This window comes from Hemiscyllium ocellatum, chromosome 7 (genome assembly GCF_020745735.1).
Source record: "Hemiscyllium ocellatum isolate sHemOce1 chromosome 7, sHemOce1.pat.X.cur, whole genome shotgun sequence".
Classification (NCBI taxonomy): domain Eukaryota; kingdom Metazoa; phylum Chordata; class Chondrichthyes; order Orectolobiformes; family Hemiscylliidae; genus Hemiscyllium; species Hemiscyllium ocellatum.
In genome coordinates, this window is record NC_083407.1 from 87,788,964 (window position 1) to 87,812,188 (window position 23,225).

At 38.5% G+C, this 23,225-nt stretch overlaps 1 protein-coding gene across 4 annotated transcripts in view; it reads left to right on the forward strand.

The window, feature by feature from the left end:
* The window catches only part of tbccd1 (TBCC domain containing 1), a 76,962-nt gene extending 55,798 nt beyond the window's left edge, over window positions 1–21,164 (forward strand). For all 4 annotated transcript variants that reach the window (XM_060827442.1, XM_060827444.1, XM_060827445.1 and 1 more), the window contains 5 exons: window positions 893–1,042; window positions 13,973–14,339; window positions 16,626–16,812; window positions 17,882–18,379; window positions 20,042–21,164. In XM_060827442.1, coding sequence (XP_060683425.1) covers window positions 893–1,042; window positions 13,973–14,339; window positions 16,626–16,812; window positions 17,882–18,379; window positions 20,042–20,171 — 1,332 coding nt within the window. In that variant the 3' untranslated portion in view covers window positions 20,172–21,164. The remainder of the gene's footprint in view (window positions 1–892; window positions 1,043–13,972; window positions 14,340–16,625; window positions 16,813–17,881; window positions 18,380–20,041) is intronic.
* Window positions 21,165–23,225: the final 2,061 nt, after the last annotated feature.

Sequence of the window (23,225 nt, forward strand, 5' to 3'; positions counted from 1 at the left end):
AACCAGAAGTCATATCACCCACCAAGGTGCACAAATAGCAAGAGGGATAGAACTCCAGTGCTTCATTGGAAGCTCACTGATGATGTTATCTAGCATGGTGACGAAACATCTGAGAATAAATCTACCAGTTCAGCGAGCAAACGTCCAACCAAGTTTTGTGCTTCATGCAGATTAAGGTTGGTTTTTGAGAAACGCCTGGTCTGCTTAGAACTACTACTTACCATGTGATGCATTTTTTGACTGACCTATTGGGTAGTGGGAAGTATTTTTAATTACCGTTGGCACATTTTAACAATATATTTATACAAGTGGTTGTCACTGAGCTATATTATAGTATCTCATAACCTTATTAATTATCAATTGGTGTTTGTATTTAATAAAAAGCACATTTCGGAAAAACTTTCATTACAAAATAATGCAAGTTAATAATTACTTGAACTGGGAGATTTTCTAATCTCATCCATTGTAATGATTGATAGGAATGAATTGGTATCATTGGACAGGTGTTTTGACACAAGGCCAAATGCAGATAATTAGAAAGCTAGGAAATCAGATGACATTCTTAACACCAGGTGTGAGGAAATTCAGAAAGGATAATGGATAAGTCGTCTTGAGGCTATCCAGACTTGTATTCTAGTTGAAGAGAAGGCTTTTACAATAGATCTTTTAATGATAACTCTAAATGAAGTTAATGATATGCTTTCGATAAAGCCTCAATGTTAACTACATTAGTATTATTAGTAAGTATTTTAATAGATTTTATGTTGAGCTTATTAAAATGACCATTTTACTTTTTATGCATTCTATTTCTGCAAGATACTTTGAAGTATTTATATGTTCTGTAATTTTTAAACAAACACTAACTTAAATTGAGCCATTTCTTTCCTCCCAGCTGTCAGTAGACACACTGCAGTTTCTGCTGTTTCTGTACGTACAGCAGCTGAACAAAGTTTCTCTCCGAACATCCTTGATTGGTGAGGAATGGCCAAGTCCCAGGTCGCGATCACCTGATCTAGATGGTAAATCTAATTCTCAGAACAAGGTGGGTTTTTGTATGATGAATAAAATGCGGTCTGACCATTAAGAGACAGTACACAAACTTTTGATTATTTTACTACCGTTTAAAAAGTTATTCAACTCACTCTATAATTCTCATTTTATTGAACTTGATTTTCTAGTTGATGAGCAGAAAGTAAGTCTGTTAAATCTGTACTTCCCTATCTCAAAATGAATTTGTAGATAATTACACTGGAGTTTTACGAATTGTATGGAAAAAAACCTTAATTTTGTAAGTAGGAACAAGGTTATCAAATCTGTATTTTTCACAAATGGAACATTCCAGTTTACTGCTGATATCTTCTATCAGTATCTGATTAAGTGTCAGTTTAGATACATTTTTGCAGTTAGCTTAACTTTCAAATATAACAGTTCATAAAGTTAACATTTTCATGTATTGTAAAAGCTCTACTTTGGATTAAGTCAGTTTCATGGTTATTAAAACGTTAATTTGATTGAATTGTGTTGTACAGTTTTAAGATGTATTTTTAAATCTTCACAAATATAGTTTAATAAATTGATTTTTTAAAAGATTTTTATTAGAAATTTAACATTTTTACAAGTTTACAAAAATAAACAAAACTCTCAAATACAAACATTGATGTACAATTAAATCAAATATACAATTGTCAAAATTTAACAAAGGAAAGAAACAAAAACCAAAATAAAAAAAACAAAACTCAACTTTCTACTAATCTAACCTATAACTAACCAGAGTGTATACTTAAGTCTCTTACATGCTCGGAATGTATTAACATCAAATGTAATAAAACCCGTATTCGTGCGGGATTCCTCTCCTAAGGGGCCCTGGAGCAGCCAGGTTTGTAATCTTCACTAAATAAACGCCCTTGTTCGGATGGCCGAAATATCTGCATTTATGTAATTCAAAAAGGGCTGCCATATTTTATAAAATAATTCAGTCTTTTGGTGCACCATATTTGTAAGGAAGTCAAGGGGAATACATTCCATAATTAATCTGTGCCAATTTGAAAGCCCAGGGGGGCCCTCAGCCACCCAGTTCACCAAAGTATTTTTCCTTACACAGAAAGAGAGAATAGAAAATAGTCTCTTCCCGTGCATATCCAGGGAGGAAAAGTTCGAAAAGCCCAAAAGGAGAGATACAGGGTCCACTCATTTCCGTTCCTAAAATTTCTGTCAGGGTACTTGCTACTTTAGTCCAATATCTACGGATCTTATGACAAGTCCATAGCAATGTACAAGAGTGCCCACCTCTATTTTGCATTTGGGACACATTGGAGATGCTCCTGCCTTAAATTTTGCCAATCGAGCCGGTGCTATATGGGCCCTATGAAGTATCTTCAGCTGGATAGCCTGGGTTCTGTTACAGATAGTAATTCTTCTAGCATTTTCCCAAATATCATTCCACGTTTCTATAGAGATTTCTAGTCCCAAATCCTGATCCCATGTTTTAAGCAGATTGTCCATATCTCCCGACACTTCATGTAGTAAATGATAAATAGTACTAACGGAGGATACCCCCACTGGTCGTAGGACATTACATTCTCTATCTGATTTATAAAGACTATCTATTAACGTAGTCTTCTTCTGTATATAATCTCGAATTTGGAAGTATGGAAAGAGGTCTCCATTAGGTAATCCGAATTTCTGACGCAGTTGTTCAAAGGACATCAGGACCCCATCTTTAAATAGGTCCCCTAAACATGAGATACCCCTGGATCTCCAGAGTTTAAAAGTGGCATCTGTAAACCCCAGTTGGAATCCCCATGCCCCTACTATCGGTGCATGGGGGGATGTTTTATGTAAATTACCCTCATTTTGCCGCATTATATTCCAGGCCTTAATTGTGTTTAGTATTATGGGGTTTTTACAGTGATCTGTAATGATTTTCCTCTTGTCTGAAAATAAGAGGTTAATAAGTGGGTATTTTACTTGAGAGGCCTCGATGTCCAGCCAGATTGATTGTGGATCAGACAAGACCCAATCAGCTATGTAACTTAATAGGGAACTTAACTGATATTTCCTAAAGTCTGGGAAGTCCAGTCCTCCCCTTGCCTGTGGAAACTGTAGCTGCTTCAGCTTAATAAGGGGCCGTCTATGATTCCAGATAAAGGAACCCAGTCAGCCATATAATTTACGTAGGGTCATCCTTGGCAGCATCACCGGGAGCATTCTCATAGGATATAGGAGACGGGGCAGAACATTCATTTTAATTAGTGCTATTCTACCCAACCAGGAAATTGGAAGGTCTCCCCATCGCTGGAGGTCCTGCTTTATCCTTTCCAGTAATTGCACAAAATTAGCCTTATACAACTGACCAAATACTGGAGTAATAAAAATACCTAAATATAAGAAGCCCTCCAGGGACCAACGAAAGGGAAAAAGGGATCCGTCCACTAAGTGGGGTGTCATAACCAGGCCACCCATTGGCATAGCCTCCGATTTTGAAAAATTAATTTTATAGCCTGAGAATGCACTAAATGTATTAATAACTTGAATTAGACGAGGTACGGACATCAGAGGATTATTGAGGAATAAAAGAACATCATCTGCATAAAGGGTAATTTTGTGTTTACCTGTACCAATCCTCGGGGCCGTTATATTAGGATCAGTCCGTATAGCTTCTGCTAGTGGTTCAATTATTAGCGTAAATAACAATGGCGAGAGAGGACATCCTTGACGGCAGCCCCTACCCACACTGAAGCTATCCGAACCTAATCCATTGGTAACCATAACTGCTTTAGGATCACTATACAATGTTGAGACCCATTTGGTAAACACCTGTCCAACGCCAAACCTTTCCAATGTGTAAAACAAATATGACCATTCAACCCTATCGAATGCCTTTTCCGCGTCTAATGAAACTACTACTCCTGGTATCTTTCCCTGATGACAGGCTTGGATCATATTCAAAACCCTTCTAATATTATTGATGATCTACGGCCCTTAGTAAATCCCGTCTGATCCTCCTTTATTATATATGGCAGTACCTTTTCTAGTCTCAGTGCTAACATTTTAGAGAGGATTTTAAAATCTACATTTAGCAAGGATATTGGTCTATATGATGTACAGTCTTCTGGATCTTTTCCTTTTTTAAGGATAAGAGAGATATTTGCCTCTTTCAGCGAAGGCGGGAGACAGCCCTGACTATATGCATAGTTATACATGTCCATAAGTGGATCAGCCAATATTTCTGTAAATTCTTTATAGAATTCAGCTTGAAAACCATCTGGGCCCGGTGCCTTTCCGCTCTGGAGTTGCCTAATTGCATCAAGTATTTCTTGGACTGTTAGAGGAGCATTTCAGGCCCGGAAAGTCAAATTTTTTCAAAAATGACTGCATCCTCCTAGTCCTATCTTCACAATCCTGCGATTTATATAACTCAGAATAAAATTCTCTAAAGATCGCATTAATCTTTTTATGATCATGAGTCAAGGTACTTGTACTTTCCTTGATAGTCGTAATAGTCTGAGGGGCCTTCTTTTTCTTTGCAAGAAATGCTAAGTATCTACCCGGTTTGTCGCCATATTCATATAACCTTTGTTTTGCAAATAATATTTCCCTCTTAGCCGTTTGAGTAAGCGTAGTGTTCAGAGCTGTCCTAAGAGCCGTAATCCTTTGCAATTTTATAATAGAAGGTCTATCAGCGTATGCTGTTTCAGCTGCTTTTAAGCGAGCTTCGAGCAGACGCTGTTGCTCTCCCTTCAGTTTTTTCTGGGTCGCTGAGTAGGAGATGATCAAACCTCGTGCATAAGCTTTGATGGTCTCCCACATTATTGATGGGTTGCTAGCCGTACCTGAATTAATTTCCAAAAAGGTTTTAAATTCTTGGGAGAAGTACTTTACAAATTTACTATCTTTTATCAGGAAGGAGTCCACACGCCAATGCCGAGCGGATGTCCCATTGTTCCTTGCCTTAGTTTCCATATATACAGCGGCGTGGTCGGAAATTGCTATAGTACCTATTTTACAGGATAATATGGAATTTAAAAAAATCGATGGGGCAAAAAACATATCAATTCTTGTATGACATTTATGTGGATTAGAGTAGAAAGAAAAATCTCTACCCTGTGGATGAAGACATCTCCATACATTTACCAATCCTAATTCTTTATTCGGATCCGCCGATTGTCTAGATCTGGGAGATACTCCGGCAGCACTCTTGGGAATCCTATCTATTTCCGGATCCATAATACAATTATAGGGGGAGACTTTAATTGTATGACGGGCACCAAAGGCCATCAATTTTGAAAAAGCTTCCGTTATAAATTTAGAGGGGTGTGCTGGGGAGCAGTACAAATTTAGAATCCCATATTCCTCTCCATTTGCGAGGGCTTTAATCAAAATATATCGTCCAGATTCGTCTTTTATCTGATTTAGAATTTTGAAAGGGAAATTCTTCCGAACAAGAATAACTGCTTATTGAGCTAAAACTCCCCTGTTTTTTGAGCTAAAAGAAGAGAAAAAGGCCTGATCAAATCCACCCTGCCGTAATTTTAAGTGTTCTTTATCCGACAGGTGTGTCTCCTGTAGGAGAGCTATATCAACTCTTTTTTTCTTAAGATTTGATAATATTTTCTTCCTTTTGATTGGCGAATTACTCCCCTTGACATTCCAGGTGCACCACTTAACCGACTGATCAACCATAATCATCTAGGCAGATCCGAGACCCCTTGGGAGGGGAAACCCTATTTGGAACATCCCGAGCATGGAGCATATAAAATTTACAAAAATAAAGGCTCTCTAATACACTCAGAACAATATAATAAAAAACTATTTCTAAATAAAAAAAAAATATAAAACATACCTAAATGGAGATTTTCCCCCTTGTTCCCAGGGAGCGTCACTTCCTCTCCAAAAGTCCATCTTATCCTCTCCCAACCAATGCCCCACCCTTGACCCAGGTGCTCCTCAATAAAATGAGGAGAATTCGACTATAATACAAAGCTAGAGTTAACAGTGAGCACCCTACCCCCGCCCACACCAACACCTGGATATATTTGGGAATGTTAATACCATATATAAATATATAACTATAAAATTACAATCTCAACAAGTAATAATTAGATATAATAATACAAAATAACGGGAAAAACAACCCCGGTCCTAAAGACAGAGGTAAAATAGAGTAAGGTAACCACCTCCCCCACCAACATTAACCAATCGCCCCAACATATATATACATACATACCTACAATAATACATAAAGTAATAAAAGAAAACAAACCCAAGCGGGGGGGGGGGGGTGGAGAAAATCAAATCACTCTCCCCGCCCCCCCCATGATAATATTAAACAATGAGGTGAAAAAAGGTGGGGGGGGGATATAGACTGAAGTGGGGGGAAAGGCAAACCAACATCCACAATCTCTTACAGTTTATTTAAGTGAGTCCAAGAATTCCTTAGCCTTCTCTGGTGAACCGAAGTTATATATGGATCCTTCGTGGTTAAAGCGTAGCGTCGCTGGATAGCGTAAGGAGTACTGAGTATTTAAGTCCCTTAAACGCTTCTTCACCTCATCGAATGCCTTCCTCTTTCGGACCAGAGCTGGGGAAAAGTCCTGAAATAGCATGATCTTGGATCCTTTATAGATCGTGGCTTGGGGATCTTTTCCAAGATTTCTTGAGGCTTCTAGGAGCATCTGCCTCTCCCTATAGCTTTGCAGCTGGAACAGGACCGGGCGTGGGTGCTGGTTTGAGCCGGGCCCACGTATTGTGACCCGGTAGGCCCATTCCACCCTTACCTGGCCTGATCCAGCATGCAGATTTAAAAGCTGTGGCAGCCACTGCTACAGGAATGCTGTAAGCCGACCTTCCTCTTCCCATTCGGGAAGGCCCAGCAACCGAATATTTTTTCGATGACCTCGATTATCGAGGTCGTCAATATGATTTTCTAAGGTCCGGACTCGCTGCTCGAGAGTCCGGACCTGATCTGCGGCCGATTGAGCTGCAGTCTCGGAGGTCGCGGCCTTTAACTCCGCCCCTCCGACTCGGCGCTCGAGTTCCCGGATGTCTCGGCCGTGCTTCTGCAGCGCGGCCGAGAGTGATTCCCAGCGATTTCGGGACTCCTCAATAAAGGCATCGATCTTCGCGTCCAGCTTGGTAATCATTTCCACAAGGCTTGTTACCGTAGGTAAGTCCCCCGGGGCGGCTGTGGATGCCTCTGCTGCAGCTGAAGAGGGTGGGGGAGGGGGTCCTGCTTGTTGAGAGCTGCGGGTTCCCTTCCCTTTGGTCGTTTTTACTAAATATTAAACTATTTAAATGTAATACTAAGCAACTATTTAAAGTTAACAGCTATTATGAATGATTTGGTGAGTGTGGTGGGACTGGGTGACCCACTTTACCCAAGTCTTGGGAAGAGCACTATAGACTCAGACTTGCTGGGTCGCCGTCATCTTGGATCCCCCCAATAAATTGATTTTTAACATTAACTCAATTCCTGAGTGTTTTGAGTTTTAAGCTTTTTTTTGTTGTGTATAAAAGACCCAGAAGCTGTCATAAGGCCCATTGTGCTTGCCTGTTATCACTTCCTATAGCTGATTTGAGTTTCCTCATCAAAAAAAACTTAATTATTCACATACATGTGCCAGACCTGTTAATTATTGTCCAAAAATGATCTATTACTTGCCTTCCATGTGTTGTAACTGCTTCCTATTCCAGGAGTTCATCTATTTCCACCATAAGGATCTTTTAAAGAATCAGTCTGGAATCCAGTGCCATTGGTATAGTCATTTTTGAGAATATAAAACTTCCAAATCTGGTTTCTGCCATGGTTCCTCCATTTATGTGGTAGGCCTTATCCTAATAATCTCAATCAAGTCATTGATCTTATCTTTATAAGCTTCTAAACAGCTAGATCAGACTGCTTTAATCGCCACATTTTTCTAATGAACACACATTTGCTGCATCAGGTATTTGTTTATAATTCAGTGCTTCCAGGTTGAAGTTTGTACATATTGCACCGCTAGGACCTAATTACCTCCTTCTGCTGTAAGTATAAATTCAGAATATTCTTCATGAAGTAGGTGAGGCAGAATGAAAAATATTGAGGTTCACTTTAAACTTCAATTTTAAAACCTTATGTCAATTACAGTTCTAAATTGGATCCCTCAAACTCAATCTAAAAGTTTGCTAGTCCTGATTAGTTACAATTTCCATTTCAGGTACAAATAGATTTCATAAAGTTTTACAGAATTTATTAAATTTACTGTAACAAGTTCAAAATAAATAATAATTGATAAAAACAGTGGTTTTCAGTTGATCCAGTATGATACCAGTTGTCCATGTTTCTCATTCTGTTCTGTTGACTGAAGTTTCCTTTCTGTCTTCCGTGTTCCCTTGTATATTAAATCCTTAAGAAGCAGCACTTGTTAATCCTTGCTAGCCTCTTGTCCTGGTCGTGATCAGAGAGACCCCAATTTTTCATTAACTTACTGGTGTAGCTCTGTTATTTTTGAATTGGCAAGCATGTCTGCCCCATTCCTCATTGGTTTCTTTAAAAATAATGTGCCATTACTTCCCACTGTCACCTGATTTCATTCTTGATATGCTAATCACTTTTAGATTAGATTAGACTTACAGTGTGGAAACAGGCCCTTCGGCCCAACAAGTCCACACCGACCCGCCGAAGCGAAACCCACCCATACCCCTACATTTACCCCTTACCTAACACTACGGGCAATTTAGCATGGCCAATTCACCTGACCCGCACATCTTTGGACTGTGGGAGGAAACCGGAGCACCCGGAGGAAACCCACGCAGACACGGGGAGAACGTGCAAACTCCACACAGTCAGTCGCCTGAGTCGGGAATTGAACCCGGGTCTACAGGCGCTGTGAGGCAGCAGTGCTAACCACTGTGCCACCGTGCCGCCCAGAACGTTAGATGATTTTCTAACAGCTTCTTTCTCCTAGCTTGCTAACTTCATAAACTTCTGCAGGATAAGGTCACACTGGTAGAACAGTGTATATGTCTGCCTTCTTTAAAATTCATTCATGGGATGTGGGCGTTGCTGGCTGATCAACATTTATTGCCCATCCCTAGTTGCCTCGAGAGAAGTGAGCTGCTTTCATGAACCGCTGCAGTCCATCTTCTGTAAATAGACCCACAATGGCAGGAATTAGGGAGGGAATTCCAAGATTTTGACCCGGCTTAGAACACGCAGTGCCACCTCCCAGCTCAGATGTCCCAACTCATATGTCAGAATGTTCTTCAAAACCTATCAATATCCTTTAACCAGAAGAACTGCATGTGACTCCACAACAATTATAGATGCCTAAAACAAATTTAAGCTTCAAATAACTATATACATCTAATATACATAGGCCTGTTGTACACTTACCAAGTTACAAAACAAAACATTTTAACACACAGTTGTGTCTTGGAGTAAAAGTTGCACAGATTTCAAAAGCACTTTCATTTTTTTTAGTCTAATTTCACATCATAAACAAATGACCATAGTTTTTACCTGGGCCAAATGACATTTTTCCTTACACAGTGTTTGCAGTTAACATACTCAAACAAAATATAATTTAGTTCCCTATTTGCTAATTCGCCAATAATTTTATTTATTGAAAATTTACTCAATCCAACAAAATCGGACACTAAATTAAAGAAATTCTTTTAAAAACCTATTGCTATTATCATGGTCCTAATTTTTATTTTATTTATTCTTGGGATGTAGGTATGCTGGCTGGGAGGCAGCAGTTATTGCCTTTCCTAGTTACCCTTGAAAAGTGGTGTGCTGTCTTTTTGAACCGCTGCAGCCTATTTAGTGTATAGGGACACACACAATGTTAGGGAGGAAGTTACAGGATTTTGACCTAGAGTCACTCAAAGAATGGCAATGCATTTCCAAGTCAGGATGGTGAGTGGCTTGAAGGAAAACTTGCATTGGTGGTTTTCCCATGTGTCTGCTCCCGTGTTCTTCTAGATAATAGTGGTCATGGGTTTAGAAGGGGCTGTCCAAAGAGCTTTGAATTCCTGCAGTGCATTTTGTAGGTAGTGCACACTGCTGCTGCTGTATGCTAGGAGTCGCTGAAGTGAGTGTGGATTTGAGCTAATCATGTGGGTTGCTTTGTCCTGAATGGTGTCAAGCTTCTCTAGTGCTGATGGAGCTGCTGTCTTCCAGGCAAGTTGACATCCAGTCATCCACTCCTGACTTGTGCTTTGCAGTTTATAGATAGGCTTCAGGGAGTCAGGAGGTGAGTTAACCACTCCAAGATGCCAGTCTCTGACCAATTACTGTAGCCACTGTATTTTTTTATTGCTAGTCCAGTTCATTATTGCTAGCTTCTAGAATGTTGATAGTGGGGGATTCAGTTGTGATAATGTCATTGAATTTCAAAGGCTGATGGTTAGATTCTCTCTCCCTGGAGATGATCATGCTCTTTCATTGTTTGGCATGAATGTTACTTGCCACATGTTTGCCCAAACCTGAATTTTATCGAGGTCTCATTGTATTCAGAAATGGACTGCTTCAGTGTCTGAGGAATCACAAACGACGCCGAATGTTGTGCAGTCTTCAGCAAATGTCTGACCTTTTATGATGGAGGGAGAGTCTTTGAAGCAGCGAAAGTTGGCTAGGCCTAGGATATTACCCTGAGGAACTTCTGCAGAGATGTCCAAGAACTGAAATGACTGACCTCCAGCAACCAGAACCATTCCTTTAGGTGCTAGGTATGATTTCAATCAGTTTCACCCTGATTCCAAATGGTTCTTGGTTTTGCTAGGCTCCCTGATGCCACTCAGATAAATGCAACCTTGATGTCAAGAGCAATCACTCTATCCTCACCTCTGAATTTAAGCTTTTTTGCCAGTCTTTGACCAAAAACTCTAATGAGGACATGAGAAAGGTACACTTGGTACACTTGGCAGAACTCAAACTGAACACGAGTGAGTAAGTTATTGCCAAATAAGATTGTTTGATAGCACAGTTCATGATCCCATCAATCACTTTTTATGGATGATTGAGTGAACAGATGGGGTGGTCCTTGGCTGAATTGGATTTGTCCTGTTTTTTGAGTACAAGGCCAGTTTTCCACATTTGTCCAATAGTTGACAATGTTGTTGCTGTACTGAAACAGTGACTGACTCGAGGTTTGTCTTCAGTACTATTGCTGGAATAGACTGATGGACCCCATAGCCTCTGCAGTTCTGCTTTCAACAATTTCTTGCTGTTTCATGGAGGAAGTTGAAATTGGCTGAAGACAGGCATCTGTAAAGCTGAGAACCTCCAGAGTAGGTTATAACTGATCATTGGCTTGGCACTTCTGGCTGAAGATTGTTGTAAATGCTTCAGTCTTTTGCACTGAAGTGTTGGCTCCCCCATCTTGAAGATGGGGATGTTTATGGACCTTCCTCCTCCAGTGAATCGCTTAATCATCAACCACTACTCGCAACTGGATGTATTAGAACTGCAGAGCTTAGATCTGATCCGTTGATTGTGGAATCACTTAGCCCTGACTGTCTCTTGCTGCTTATGCTGTCTGGCATGCCAGCAGTCCTGTGTTGTACCTATACCAGGTTGATACCTCATTTTTAGGAGTATTTGGTACTGCCCCTTGCTTAGTTTTCTTGTAGCTTCATTGAATTAGGGTTCATCGCCTGGCTTGTTGGTAATGGTAGAGTGGGTATACTGAGCCATGAGATTCCAGGTTGTGTTTGAGTACAATCCTGCTGCTTTCAATGGCCTACAGTGCCACATATACCCTGTCTTGAGTTACTACATCTGTTCAAAATTTAGCCTATTTTTGCATGATGCTAGTACTACACACCAAGTGGACGGAATCCTCATTGTGAAGATGGGATTTTGTCTCCACAAAGACTGTCTCATGGTTATTGATGGTTTGGCTCTTACTGATACTGTCATGGACAGGCAGATTGGTGAGGATAGGATGAATGTCAGCTACGTTTCCCTGTTGTTGGCTCCTTTGCTACCTGCCGTAGACCCAGTCTAGTAGCTGTATGCTTTAAGACTTGACAAGCTCTGTTAGCAGTACCGCTGTTGAACCACTCTTGTTAGTGACCATTGAAGTTCACCACCCAAACTACATTTTGTCACCCTTGCCACTTGGTTTTCCATCCAAGTGGTATTCAACTTTGAACAGTGCTTCATCAGCTGCAGAGGACTGTGCAAGGTAATCAGACTGAAGTTTGCTTGCTCATGTTTGACCCAGTGCTTTTAGATGTCATGAGGTTTGGAGTGAATATCAAAGATTCCTAAAGCAACTCCTTTCCAACTGTATGCCACTGTGCCACCAATTCTGTTCTGTCTGTATTCCTGATGGGACAAGGAAGGCAATGGTGTTTGTTGGGACATTGTCTGAGCCAATGGTATGATGCAACAATGATATAACATATGATTCCATGAGAAATACTATGTCAGGTTGTTGCTTGACTAGTCTGTGAGCAGCCCCAAATGTTTCTAAGGAAGACTTTGCAGTGTTTGTTGTTTCCAGGTTGTCTGTCTGATTTCATTCCTTTTTGAGACATTTTAAGTGACCTCATTGTGGTTTCTTTGAAGTGGTTTGTTCGACTATTTCACAGGGCATTTAAGAGTTAACCACATTGCTGTGGGTGTAGAGTCACACGTAGGCCAGACTTCTTAATCATTCCCAAATGGTCTTTAGTTAGATGAGTTTTTATGACAATTGACAATTACGATCATTAGATTTTAAATTCTGTGTTTTTTTTAATTGCACCACCTTTTGCACATGGCTCCCCAGAACATTACCTTAGTATCTGGATTACTAGTCATTATTACTCATTATCAATGCCCCAGTGGAGCAGGATGCTCTCTGAATTGCTGTTTTTTTCCAGCACCACTCTAATCCAGAATCTGTATTCCAGCATCTGCAGTTTTTATCTCAATGCCCCAATGTTATAGACTCTATTTTCCGACAGATAAATAAATGAGACTCAGCCAAGCCTGAGAAGATTTGATGAAGCACAGTGATTACTGTCATAGCTTTCACTCTCATTTTAAACAATACCCACCCGCATTATGTTCTATGCTCCCAATTAAGTGCACTTAACCAAAAATGAAGTTATTAACTTATATTGGAAGCTGTTTACAAAAATATATCTCCAGGCTTTTCGAATTTTTCTTAATTCTTTTTTTCTTGATTTTCTGTATAATTTGGTATAAGTATTTTTGGCAATTATTGTGTTCTGAAGAAGGGTAACTGGACCAAAACGTTAACTCTGCTTTACAAATGCTGCCAGACCCACTGAGTTTTTCTATCAATTTCTGTTTGTGTTTATAATTGAGTGCCCAATGTTTTCATTCAGATTACTAATGAGTAGTTAAAAGAAGCAAAAACAGGAAATAACAAAACTTCTTGAACACTCTACTTATGATAGCATTTGATTAGAAAATCTGCATATTTAAAAGTACCCTTGCTTTCTGTCTTATTGTCAATTTTAATTTCTATTCCACCCTCACAATGTGAAACCTAATTTTGGCGCGTAATGTCATGTCTAATGAAACACTCACTGGGTATACATCAACATAATACATTTGAACTGGTTTTTTTCTAGTCATTGAGGTGGAAAATATCTCTCCTTGGAAATAGATATTTGAATTTTTCAATGTTACTTAAAGTCAGAAAAGTACTTTCATGTCTGGTGCCACTGGCCTGTTACTCAATTTATTCTATTCAGTATGGTAATTGGTCTAAAAATAATCCTAATTTTCTTTGAGCTAGATCTATCGATCTTTACAGCTTTTTTAAAGTTCCAATATAAATTGAGCTGCACCAAATTACTTGATTATAATTTAACAAATGAAATGTTTTTTCAGCTGTAACCAGTGATAATTTCTATTGCTAGATTTTTACTAAAATATTTGACTTGTTTATTTATATTGCATAAATATTTCAGTACTCAATCTTTCATAATAAATTACTGAAAATTGGCATTTTGTCTTTGTACAATCCAGAATATGGATGACCACAACCATCTAGTATTTGTTCTGAACCACTTGTCAGAATTGCTGGAGCTTCTACTAGACCCTGAACAACTCACTGCTTCAAACAACACAACCCATGACAGTATGATATCTGTAGAAGCAGTGAAAGCATTGAACTTTCTCATTGAAGGAAGTGTTGGTCAGAATGAAGTCATTTATCCTGTGCACGAAGTGGCTCTCTGGCAACCGGTTCTAGCCACATCTGGCTACTCCAGACTCTCCAAGATGTTCTGTTTCCGTAAACTACAGAGCTGGTTGAGAAGTGTGCTGGGACCAAATCCATTTGGTACTGCAGTCTGCTTCCGAAAAGGGAAGAAACTGGCGTGGGCACAGCAAGGTAACTTAACTACATCTTGAAAGTAAAAGCTGTAGAACTCATTGTAATCTGAATTTCAAATAGTCCACGACATCAAAAATATTTATGATTAGGAACTGTTTCCAAAACACTGTTTTGTGTATGAGATTGGTGTTGGTATTTGGGAGCTAGATAGTAAGTGTGGATTCTGTTCTTTTTCCTGAAGCTCATGTAACAATTCATGTAGCTCCTCATTTGCCCATAAAAATAGCTGCTGCATTCAAAAAATACCACAAGAGTTTTGCTACATGTTCCTGAAAACACTTGCTGTTTTTTTCAGGGCTGCCAGGATTCTATTTTTCAACTCTTTACTCCCTGCCCCCTCTCATTAATATACACCATCATACTAAGGAAGTGAAAACAAGAGATCATTCTCAAGAATTTGGTGACAGGATAAGCAAGCTTATGGGAGTGACTTTTTTTTAAAACTATTTTTGGCTTAATGGGTGCATTTCCTGCCCTCTGCCCACCAACACACTTTAACATCTCTGAAAATTGGAAATATCATTTAAGATGATAATTAGCATCTGTGATTTCCAAATGGTCCATTGTCCAATATATTAAACATTTGCACAGCCTTCCTGCTCTTTCAAAAAGAGACCGCTTGTACAATCGGTGGGGAAAAGGATTTTATTACTGGGACTGTCTAAAGTTGATCATTTAAGCACTGCACTTCTTCTCATACTCATTGTACTTTAGTTTATGGTGATAGGTTTTTTGTTGACCAAGTTGACTCAATTAATATATTTTATCAGTTTATGCTAATGAATTTTGATCTGCCTTTTTGAATTGGTAAAGTCCAATTTTAGCTGTGTTACTCTAAGTGAATGGATTTGGATTGAATTAAGATCGAGTCCTTTGAGTCATTGATGCATGAAACATAAGTTGAACAATATCAAAAGCTGTCAAATGCATATCACCAGCATTTATTTGAGTAGCAGGCAGGTTGAAAACAATAATATTTTAGGTTTAGAAGGAAATAATTTTGGAATTGTTTTGGCAAACATTATGTCACCTTACATATTGGCATGGTATTAGAATTTCTTTTCAACTTTGAAGGGAAAACTGCCCTACTGAATAAATGGTTCATTTGGCATTATTTTAAGCTATGAAAGGTACAGATAAAAACCCTGATGCAAGATAGCTGTCCATCAAGATCTGATGTGAACAGGCTCAATTATACAGAAGAAATCCTTAATATAGAAGGAGGCTAAAGGCACCATTCATCCTTCATTTACAATCATGTTACAAAGGTCGAAATATTGTTTGCTTTTAGAGGAATTGTTTAGAAAGTTTTTTTTCAAGGTTTACTTTTTGGTTTTCAGGGGTACTTTTTCACTAACTCACTCATTAGCATTCTCCACTCTCACTTGATGCCTGCACATGTCTTGCAGTTTCCTCTCGCCTCCAAAGCTTGATCCATCCTCTTCAAACTGCCCTGTAGTTGCCTTCTCCTTGTACCCTTGCCCTCCTCTGGTTGATGAGCCCACTCTGACCCAGTAGGCTGAATTCCTACATCCAACAAAAGGCCTTTCTGGCCTCAACAGAAGGCCCTGCCTCCTGGCCACAAGGTGGCTTTCAGCCTCTCGAAATGACACACTGCAACAAGTCAACACATCCCAACCCTGTGGCCTAGCTTTTAGAAGGAGAAACATGCCAAGTATTTAACACCACCAATTCCAAGTTCCTTTTTAAATCTCTCACCATTTTGATTTTGATAAACTTTCCCTTTCCTTCATTGTTGCTGAGTAGATGCCTACTTAACAGTACTGTGGGGGTACCTTTTAACAGCAGCAGTTCACCAGCAATTTCAAGGGAAATTGGAAATTGGAGATTGGAAGCTTTCTGAATGAAGCCTACAACATAAGATGAATTTCTATTTCAAAGAAAATGTCTCTGTATTTATTGGAATTGCCAGGTTCATTATCATTCGTTTTTTGCTTCAGTGGTGACAACTAAATCAACCTGGAATCAACATATTATTGATTTTAAGATTTGGAATTATGAAATCTTTAGTGAGAGTTATGATGCTCAAATTAGCTGGAATAACTATATTATAACCACACGATTTCAGAAACAAGTTTAAATTTGCAAGTTTTCTCAGTTTCATTTCAACTCATTTATGGTGGATTTAATTATTAGATCAGTAATTTAGATTATGCTGTTGAATTTGCTCTTATGGTTTTGCTCCAGCCAGCCACTGACTTTTGACATTTCGACTTTTAACAATTCAGACAATACTACTGAACTATTTTCTCTGCTTCTAAGTTGAAGGTACGACAAAACGGGCAAAGATTGCATGCAATATTTATACAGCACCTAAAGGCCACAAGGTGGTGGTAATGACACAAGTATACAAGCAAACCCTGGCTAAGAGCTCCGATCAACTGGTTGGAGCTCATGTTAAAATTCATCGCTGCAATGACTGCTATATATATCTCTTATCTCCTTTAAGGTGAGATTTACATTTACAGAAGAAAAATGTTGAGGAGTTGGTATTAGTTTTACATTTAAAAATAAAGCTTGGAGTATTTGGTTTTGCTTGGAGTATTATATATGTGTATTTCAGTGTGAAACTCTGGATTTTCTTTTTGATTTTTAGTAAGGTTTCAATGATATACATTTTCCAAAAAAATCGCTGTCATGTACTATACTACAGGCAGTATTGTTACTACTTTACTGTAGGGAACTTTGTACTGTTTCTTTGTTTTCAAGAATTATTAATTTTAAGTAGACTATCTAAACAGCAACAATTTATATTTGTATTGCGTCTTTAAAGTATAAAAATGTCCTGTCATATTCACTAGATCAGTGTAAAATGAATTGTGACACTGAGACACATGATATCTTAGGGCAGATGACCAAAAGCTTGATCAAAGAGAGGCTTTAAGGAGTGTTATACAGGAAGAAATAAGGTAGAGAGGAAATTCCTGAGCTTTGAACTATAGGAACTGAAGATATTGCCACGAATAGCAGAGTTATTAAATTTGGGACTGCTCAAGAGGTCAGTTTGGTAAGTGCAAGATGATAGCGATAGAAAGGGACAAGGCCACCGTGAAGTACTAACATGCTGCAGCTTGAAGTCAAGCAGTTTAGGTCTGTGTCTGTTGTTGTGATTCGAGTTGAGTGTGTGTTGCTGGGAAAGCACAGCAGGTCAGGCAGCATCCAAGGAGCAGGAAAATCGACGTTTCAGGCATAAACCCTTCTTCATCACTTTCTCCTGTCATTGTGATTCCCCTTATTGTGACTCACAGATACCTGGTTTGACTGATGGAGGCACATAATTGAGTCCAAACATTTTCTGTCAGGAACGCATAACTTTCAACTGACTACTTAAGACGGCAGCACTGGTAAGGGTCTTGGATTGAGTTGCCTCCTCAAACTCAACAAAAATGGTGCAATAAAGCAGGGATTCAGATCTTTAGTAAGGGAAGAAGAAAATAAAGTTTGAAGTGAGGTAAATATATATAAAGAATTTTTGTGTGTGTATATTTTCCTTATGTAATATTGCTTTCTCATTGCAGGTCTGTCAGTATTGAAAATTGTCGAAATACAACCTTTGTTCTCGGTCCTGTTCAAACAACCATCCACATCCATAGCTGTGATGATGTGAAAGTAATAGCTATCTGCCATAGACTTTCAGTCTCATCATCATCATCATGCACTTTTCACTGTCTCACGCCCACCAACCCTCTAATCATGTCTGGAAACATGAGCTTAACATTTGCTCCATACCATACTTACTATCCAATGTTGGAGGATCACATGGCAAGGACAGGGATAGCTACGATCCCCAATTACTGGAATAAGCCATTATGCATTGGTGTGGACAACAATGAAATGACCGTCTATCAGCTGCTGTCCCCCAAAGAATTTCATCCTTTTGTGATCCCATTTGAAATAGAGGGGGATACGATGGAGATCCCTGGAGGACTACCACCACAATATGAAAAAGCTGTAAGACAGAGAGAGCAGAAGATTCAGAATTGGCAGAAGACTATTAAGGAGGCCGGTCTTAGCAAGTTAGTAAATATATACTCAAAATGCTGGGATTGTTGTTTCTTCCATCTCCTTTCTGGAAGGCATTAACCTAGCTGGATATGATTTTATATATGGCAAGAACTTCTCTATTTGTTGCTTAGAGAACCATTTTGCATATGTTAATCTAAGACAGTGATCTTGAAGAATCTTTGTCCATTAGGGTCATCTGAACTAACCCATATTCTAACTTGGTGTTCACACTGGCAATCAGGAGTTGGATCCTCATTGTTTTTCTGCCCTCCCTGGCCACCTAGGGACAGTGAGGCTGCTTGTATTATCTAATGTGTCATTCCAATTGAGGTCAGCTATTTCATGGCAAATTGATATTGAACTGAAACCCCCAAATCAGTGTAGCTTGATAGATGCAGGGGAGTTATTTGTTCACTGCATCCTGTGATACAATTACCCTTTCAGTTCTGACAAAGAGCAGAATATCGATTGTGGCAACATCACACTGAAATCTATTTCAGATTCACCCTTGACCTGGAGGGAATAGGCCAGATTCAGTTGGGATCAGGAAAGGTTTCACTGTTGCCTGCAGTGTCATTAACTATAAGAGTGTTGGTTAGCTTTCCCACTTGGGACTGCTGTACAGTGAACTTGCTGTATTTTACGTGAAATTGGTGAATGATCATGGATCTTTTGGTAAAATACCACCTGTGGACTGAAAAGCCCATCTCCTTGGAATGGTCCTAGTTTCATTAGTGTCATTTTTTGGTAAATCTCCTGTACAAAGATTAATTTTAAGATTTAAACCATAGGTATATATTACCAATAGAGGAGGGTTGTATAGTACAATATGTATGCTAGTTATAGACATTCTGATAAATTTGTAGTTTCTCAATCTGTACGGCACAGTTGTCTAATCTTTTCATATAAGCATCCACCTCTCAGCATTTTTGATGCCATGAGACAAATATAGAATTTTTCGAACTTCAGAACGTTGTTATCATTGTTCTAGTTCTAGCTTCCTGGCCCTTCCATTAATTTCAATTAGTAATCATTCTCAGGTAACCATTCTATCGTTTATCTCTCTCTAGTTATATGAAGCATCAAATACTTGTATTCTTGTAATAAGTTATTCGCTCCAAAGAAGTGCTGTGTTAACAGGGCATGGAACTGCATAATCAAATTTGTAATGGGAGGTCTTTGGATACTGACAATAGAATTTTGTATGCCTACCGCATTGCATCAACATGATAGTGAAGGTGGGAAACTATTGAGTTTCTGGTATGTTAAGTTTGAAGGATGTTAAGTGTACATCCACCTACTTTAACAATAAAGATTGAATTAAATTCAAAAGCAGAAACAAATTACATTCCTACTAGAAAGCAGGTGTGAATTTATTTTAAGTAATTGGAGAAAATATTTTAACTTTTTATTCTTTCCATGATGGAAGATAACAATAAAATGCTTAATCTCTGAAGACTAGCCACACGGTAGCACAACTTTAATTTTGATTCACGTATAACTTCACATTTTCAGGTGGGCAAAAACAATAGAACAAAGAGATTTTCTTGTTGATCAGTTGCTCAGCTGGCAGATACTGACCAGATTCTCTCTTTCTGGTCAGTGGATTTGTACTGGTTGAAGGCTTAAAATGTTTTCAGGATTTTGCTGATATTTTCATTTCTACCTTCCAGAGAACAACGCAAGCTGTTTCAAAACCTAGTGGAGCAGGAGTTCTGTGAATGGCTCGATCAAACTGGACATCGTCAGCAACTGGACAGTCTCATCCCAGCACCTGCTTCCTCAAAACAAACTACATGTTGAAGATTAAGAATTTATTTGGGTGATTATACTCATTGCTATAATTGAAACAAATGTGAGCTCCTATTATTGCATGTCTTTCAAATATACATTTTTGTAGATCTTTGTCATTTCAATTGCGGTTAAACTACACATTTCACAAAGATGTAATACAATATATTTTTGGTGCACATTTGAGACATTAGTGCCATTATTGTATTTCAAATAGTTTTACATTAAGTTTTGTAACTGGGTCAACTGGGACAGTCTTATAATTAGATTGTTTATGATACGTTTCACTTTTGTTCCTAAAACCAATGTGTTTTTTAAGAGATTCATGCAATATAGTATTATACTTGGCCTGAATGAAAATTCATTTTCCATACAAGGAGCTTGACCCCTCGCTGGATGTAGCTTTAAAGCCAGAGAGATAGGGAAATAATCCCTATTTGAGATGTGTGTGTCTCTCTTATCTTCTACCATCACCAGCCTTCAACCTCCCAAAACAAAATCTCTTTCTCATTTCTGTTGTCAGGTTCAAAAGCTTTAACTGTGTTCTGACACGATTGGGATCTTTAAGAAATTTTGAGATGTAATTCCTTAACCTTCTCAAGGGCAATGAGGGATAGACAAGAAATGCTGGCTTAGCCAGCAATGCCCACATCCCACAAATGAATTGTTTTAAAAGAGTTTTTGGGCTGAATAAAAGCTTTCAGTTCCACCTTGTGTTTGTCTTTTTTGTTTTAAGTCCAAGTGATTTAAGATCTCAAATGATTTATCACTCCAAACTCTCTTACTACAATAAGTGATTTAAAGTTGCTGATCCAACAGAGGAAACACCTTTGAAATTAAAGATTGTGAAAATCAAAATTGTTCAGTAATTATCTTTGATTTAAACATGACATCCACTTTCCGGAGGTATTAAAGTGTAACTGTTGATTTGTTGCAGTGATTTTGCCACTTTTGGGAATATTTGTATTATCCATGATGAGTAACATTCTGTAAACAGTATGGAATAATATGAAAAAAATCCTTTATTGCTAATTGGATAATAAATTTATCATTTCAACAACTAAAATGTTGAATCCCAACTGTATTATGTTCCTTTGGTTTATTGTGCATTATATTAAACATTGCTATTGATTTAAAAATATTTTTGTTCATTTTTAAACAACTTTTTCTATTTTAGGAAAGTTGTAGGATTTTTTTTAAATTGTGAAGTTAATACTTGATAATTTTGTTTTGATTTTAAGCTATTTCCATCTCCCTGAGAGCATATGATTTTCTCATACATTTTCTGCAAGTGGTATTGGTCAGCTAAGGAGAGCCAAACACAGTCCATAGAGTACTATTAAATGTTTCAGTAGAGGGAGGTATTTGTCTTCAATTGGCATTTCCCTGCAGCTACATAAATTCATAAGTCACTCCTGCCATCCCAGGAATTAGTCTGGTAAACTTTCATTGCACTGTCTCTAGAGCAGCACATCTTAAATGGATCAAAACTGCACACTATAATGCAGATGTGTTCTCACCAAGGCCCTGTGCAAATGCACAAAGTATACAGAAGTTCAAGGCTTCTGTACTTGAACCCTGTGCTATGAAGGCCAACATACAATTCAGTGCCTTCACCACCTGTTTCAATTGCATGCTTACTTTCAGCAACTGGTATACAAGGACACCCATATGTCATTAAACTTTCTCCCCCTTTTCCAATCTTTCGCCTTTCAGGTAGTAGTTTGCTTTCTAGTTTTTGTTATCCAAGTGGATAAGCTCTCACTTATTGTAAATTAATTGTTATGTAGGGCATGAGTGTAGGCAAGCTGTCATGTTTCGTATACAAAATCCTGGGAAGATGTGTTCAAGTTCTTAATTGCAAAAGGTGAGATCAATGCCAATTATTCTATAGAGGGGCTACAGGAGCTACTCTTTTTCTTTTTAGTTTCTTGACAGAACATCTATGAAATATTGTTACAACTAATCCATAAAATATGTGGCAGAGGGAATACACAATGGTTTATGGACACAGAAATGTTGTGCAACATAGTAATAAGAGGCTGGAATGATAAAATGGTGAATATCCAATCATACTATCTTCATTTAAAAGACAACTACCTTCTTTTTCCTCCCTATCCCCAGTTCACTGCTTATATTATCAGAAATCTAAATTCCTCCAATAATATCAGGGAATACTAAAATTTTATGTGTGCATTCTGTAAATTGTATTAGTAATAGGCCGAAGAATAGAACATTAGCAGGTACATACACTCTTCCAGAGGGCCAGATGAATAAAGGGTGTTAAAGAGGTAGGCATACATTAGAACATTGAAAGAATGAAATAGAGTTACCATTTAAAGGAGTATGCTTTTTGACCATCAAATCAAGTATTTTTCGTGGCTTAGGAACTTTCTGTTTCTTGGTGACCGGATTTAATAGAAAGTTACAGTGTAGTACAGGCCCTTCGGCCCTCAATGTTGCACCGCCCTATGAAACCAATCTGAAGCCATCCTAACCTAGACTATTCCATGTGCCTATCCAATGACCATTTAAATGCCCATAAAGTTGGTGAGTCTAAACTGTTGCAGGCAGTGCAAACCACGCCCCTACTATTCTGAGTAAAGAAACTACCTCTGACCTATGTCCTATATTTTTCACCCCTCAATTTGAAGCTATGCCCCCTCGTGCTAACCATCACCAGCCTTGGAAAAAGGCTCTTACTGTCCAATTAAGTCATCTCTCAACCTCCTTCTCTCTAACAAAAACAACCTCAAGTCCCTCAACCTTTCCTCGTAAGACCTTCCTTCCATATCAGGCAACATCCTAGTAAATCTCTGAATCCTTTTGAAATCTCTGAACATTCTTCCTATAATGAGGTGACCAGAACTGCACACAATTCTCCAAGTGCGGCCATAACAGAGTTTGTACAGTTGCAGCATAACCTCATGGTTCTGAAACTCGATCACTCTACTAATAAAAGCTAATACACCGTATGCCTTCTTATCAGCCCTATCAACCTGGGTGGTAGATTTGAGGGATCTATGTACATGGACACTGAGATCTCTTTGCTCATTTACACTACCC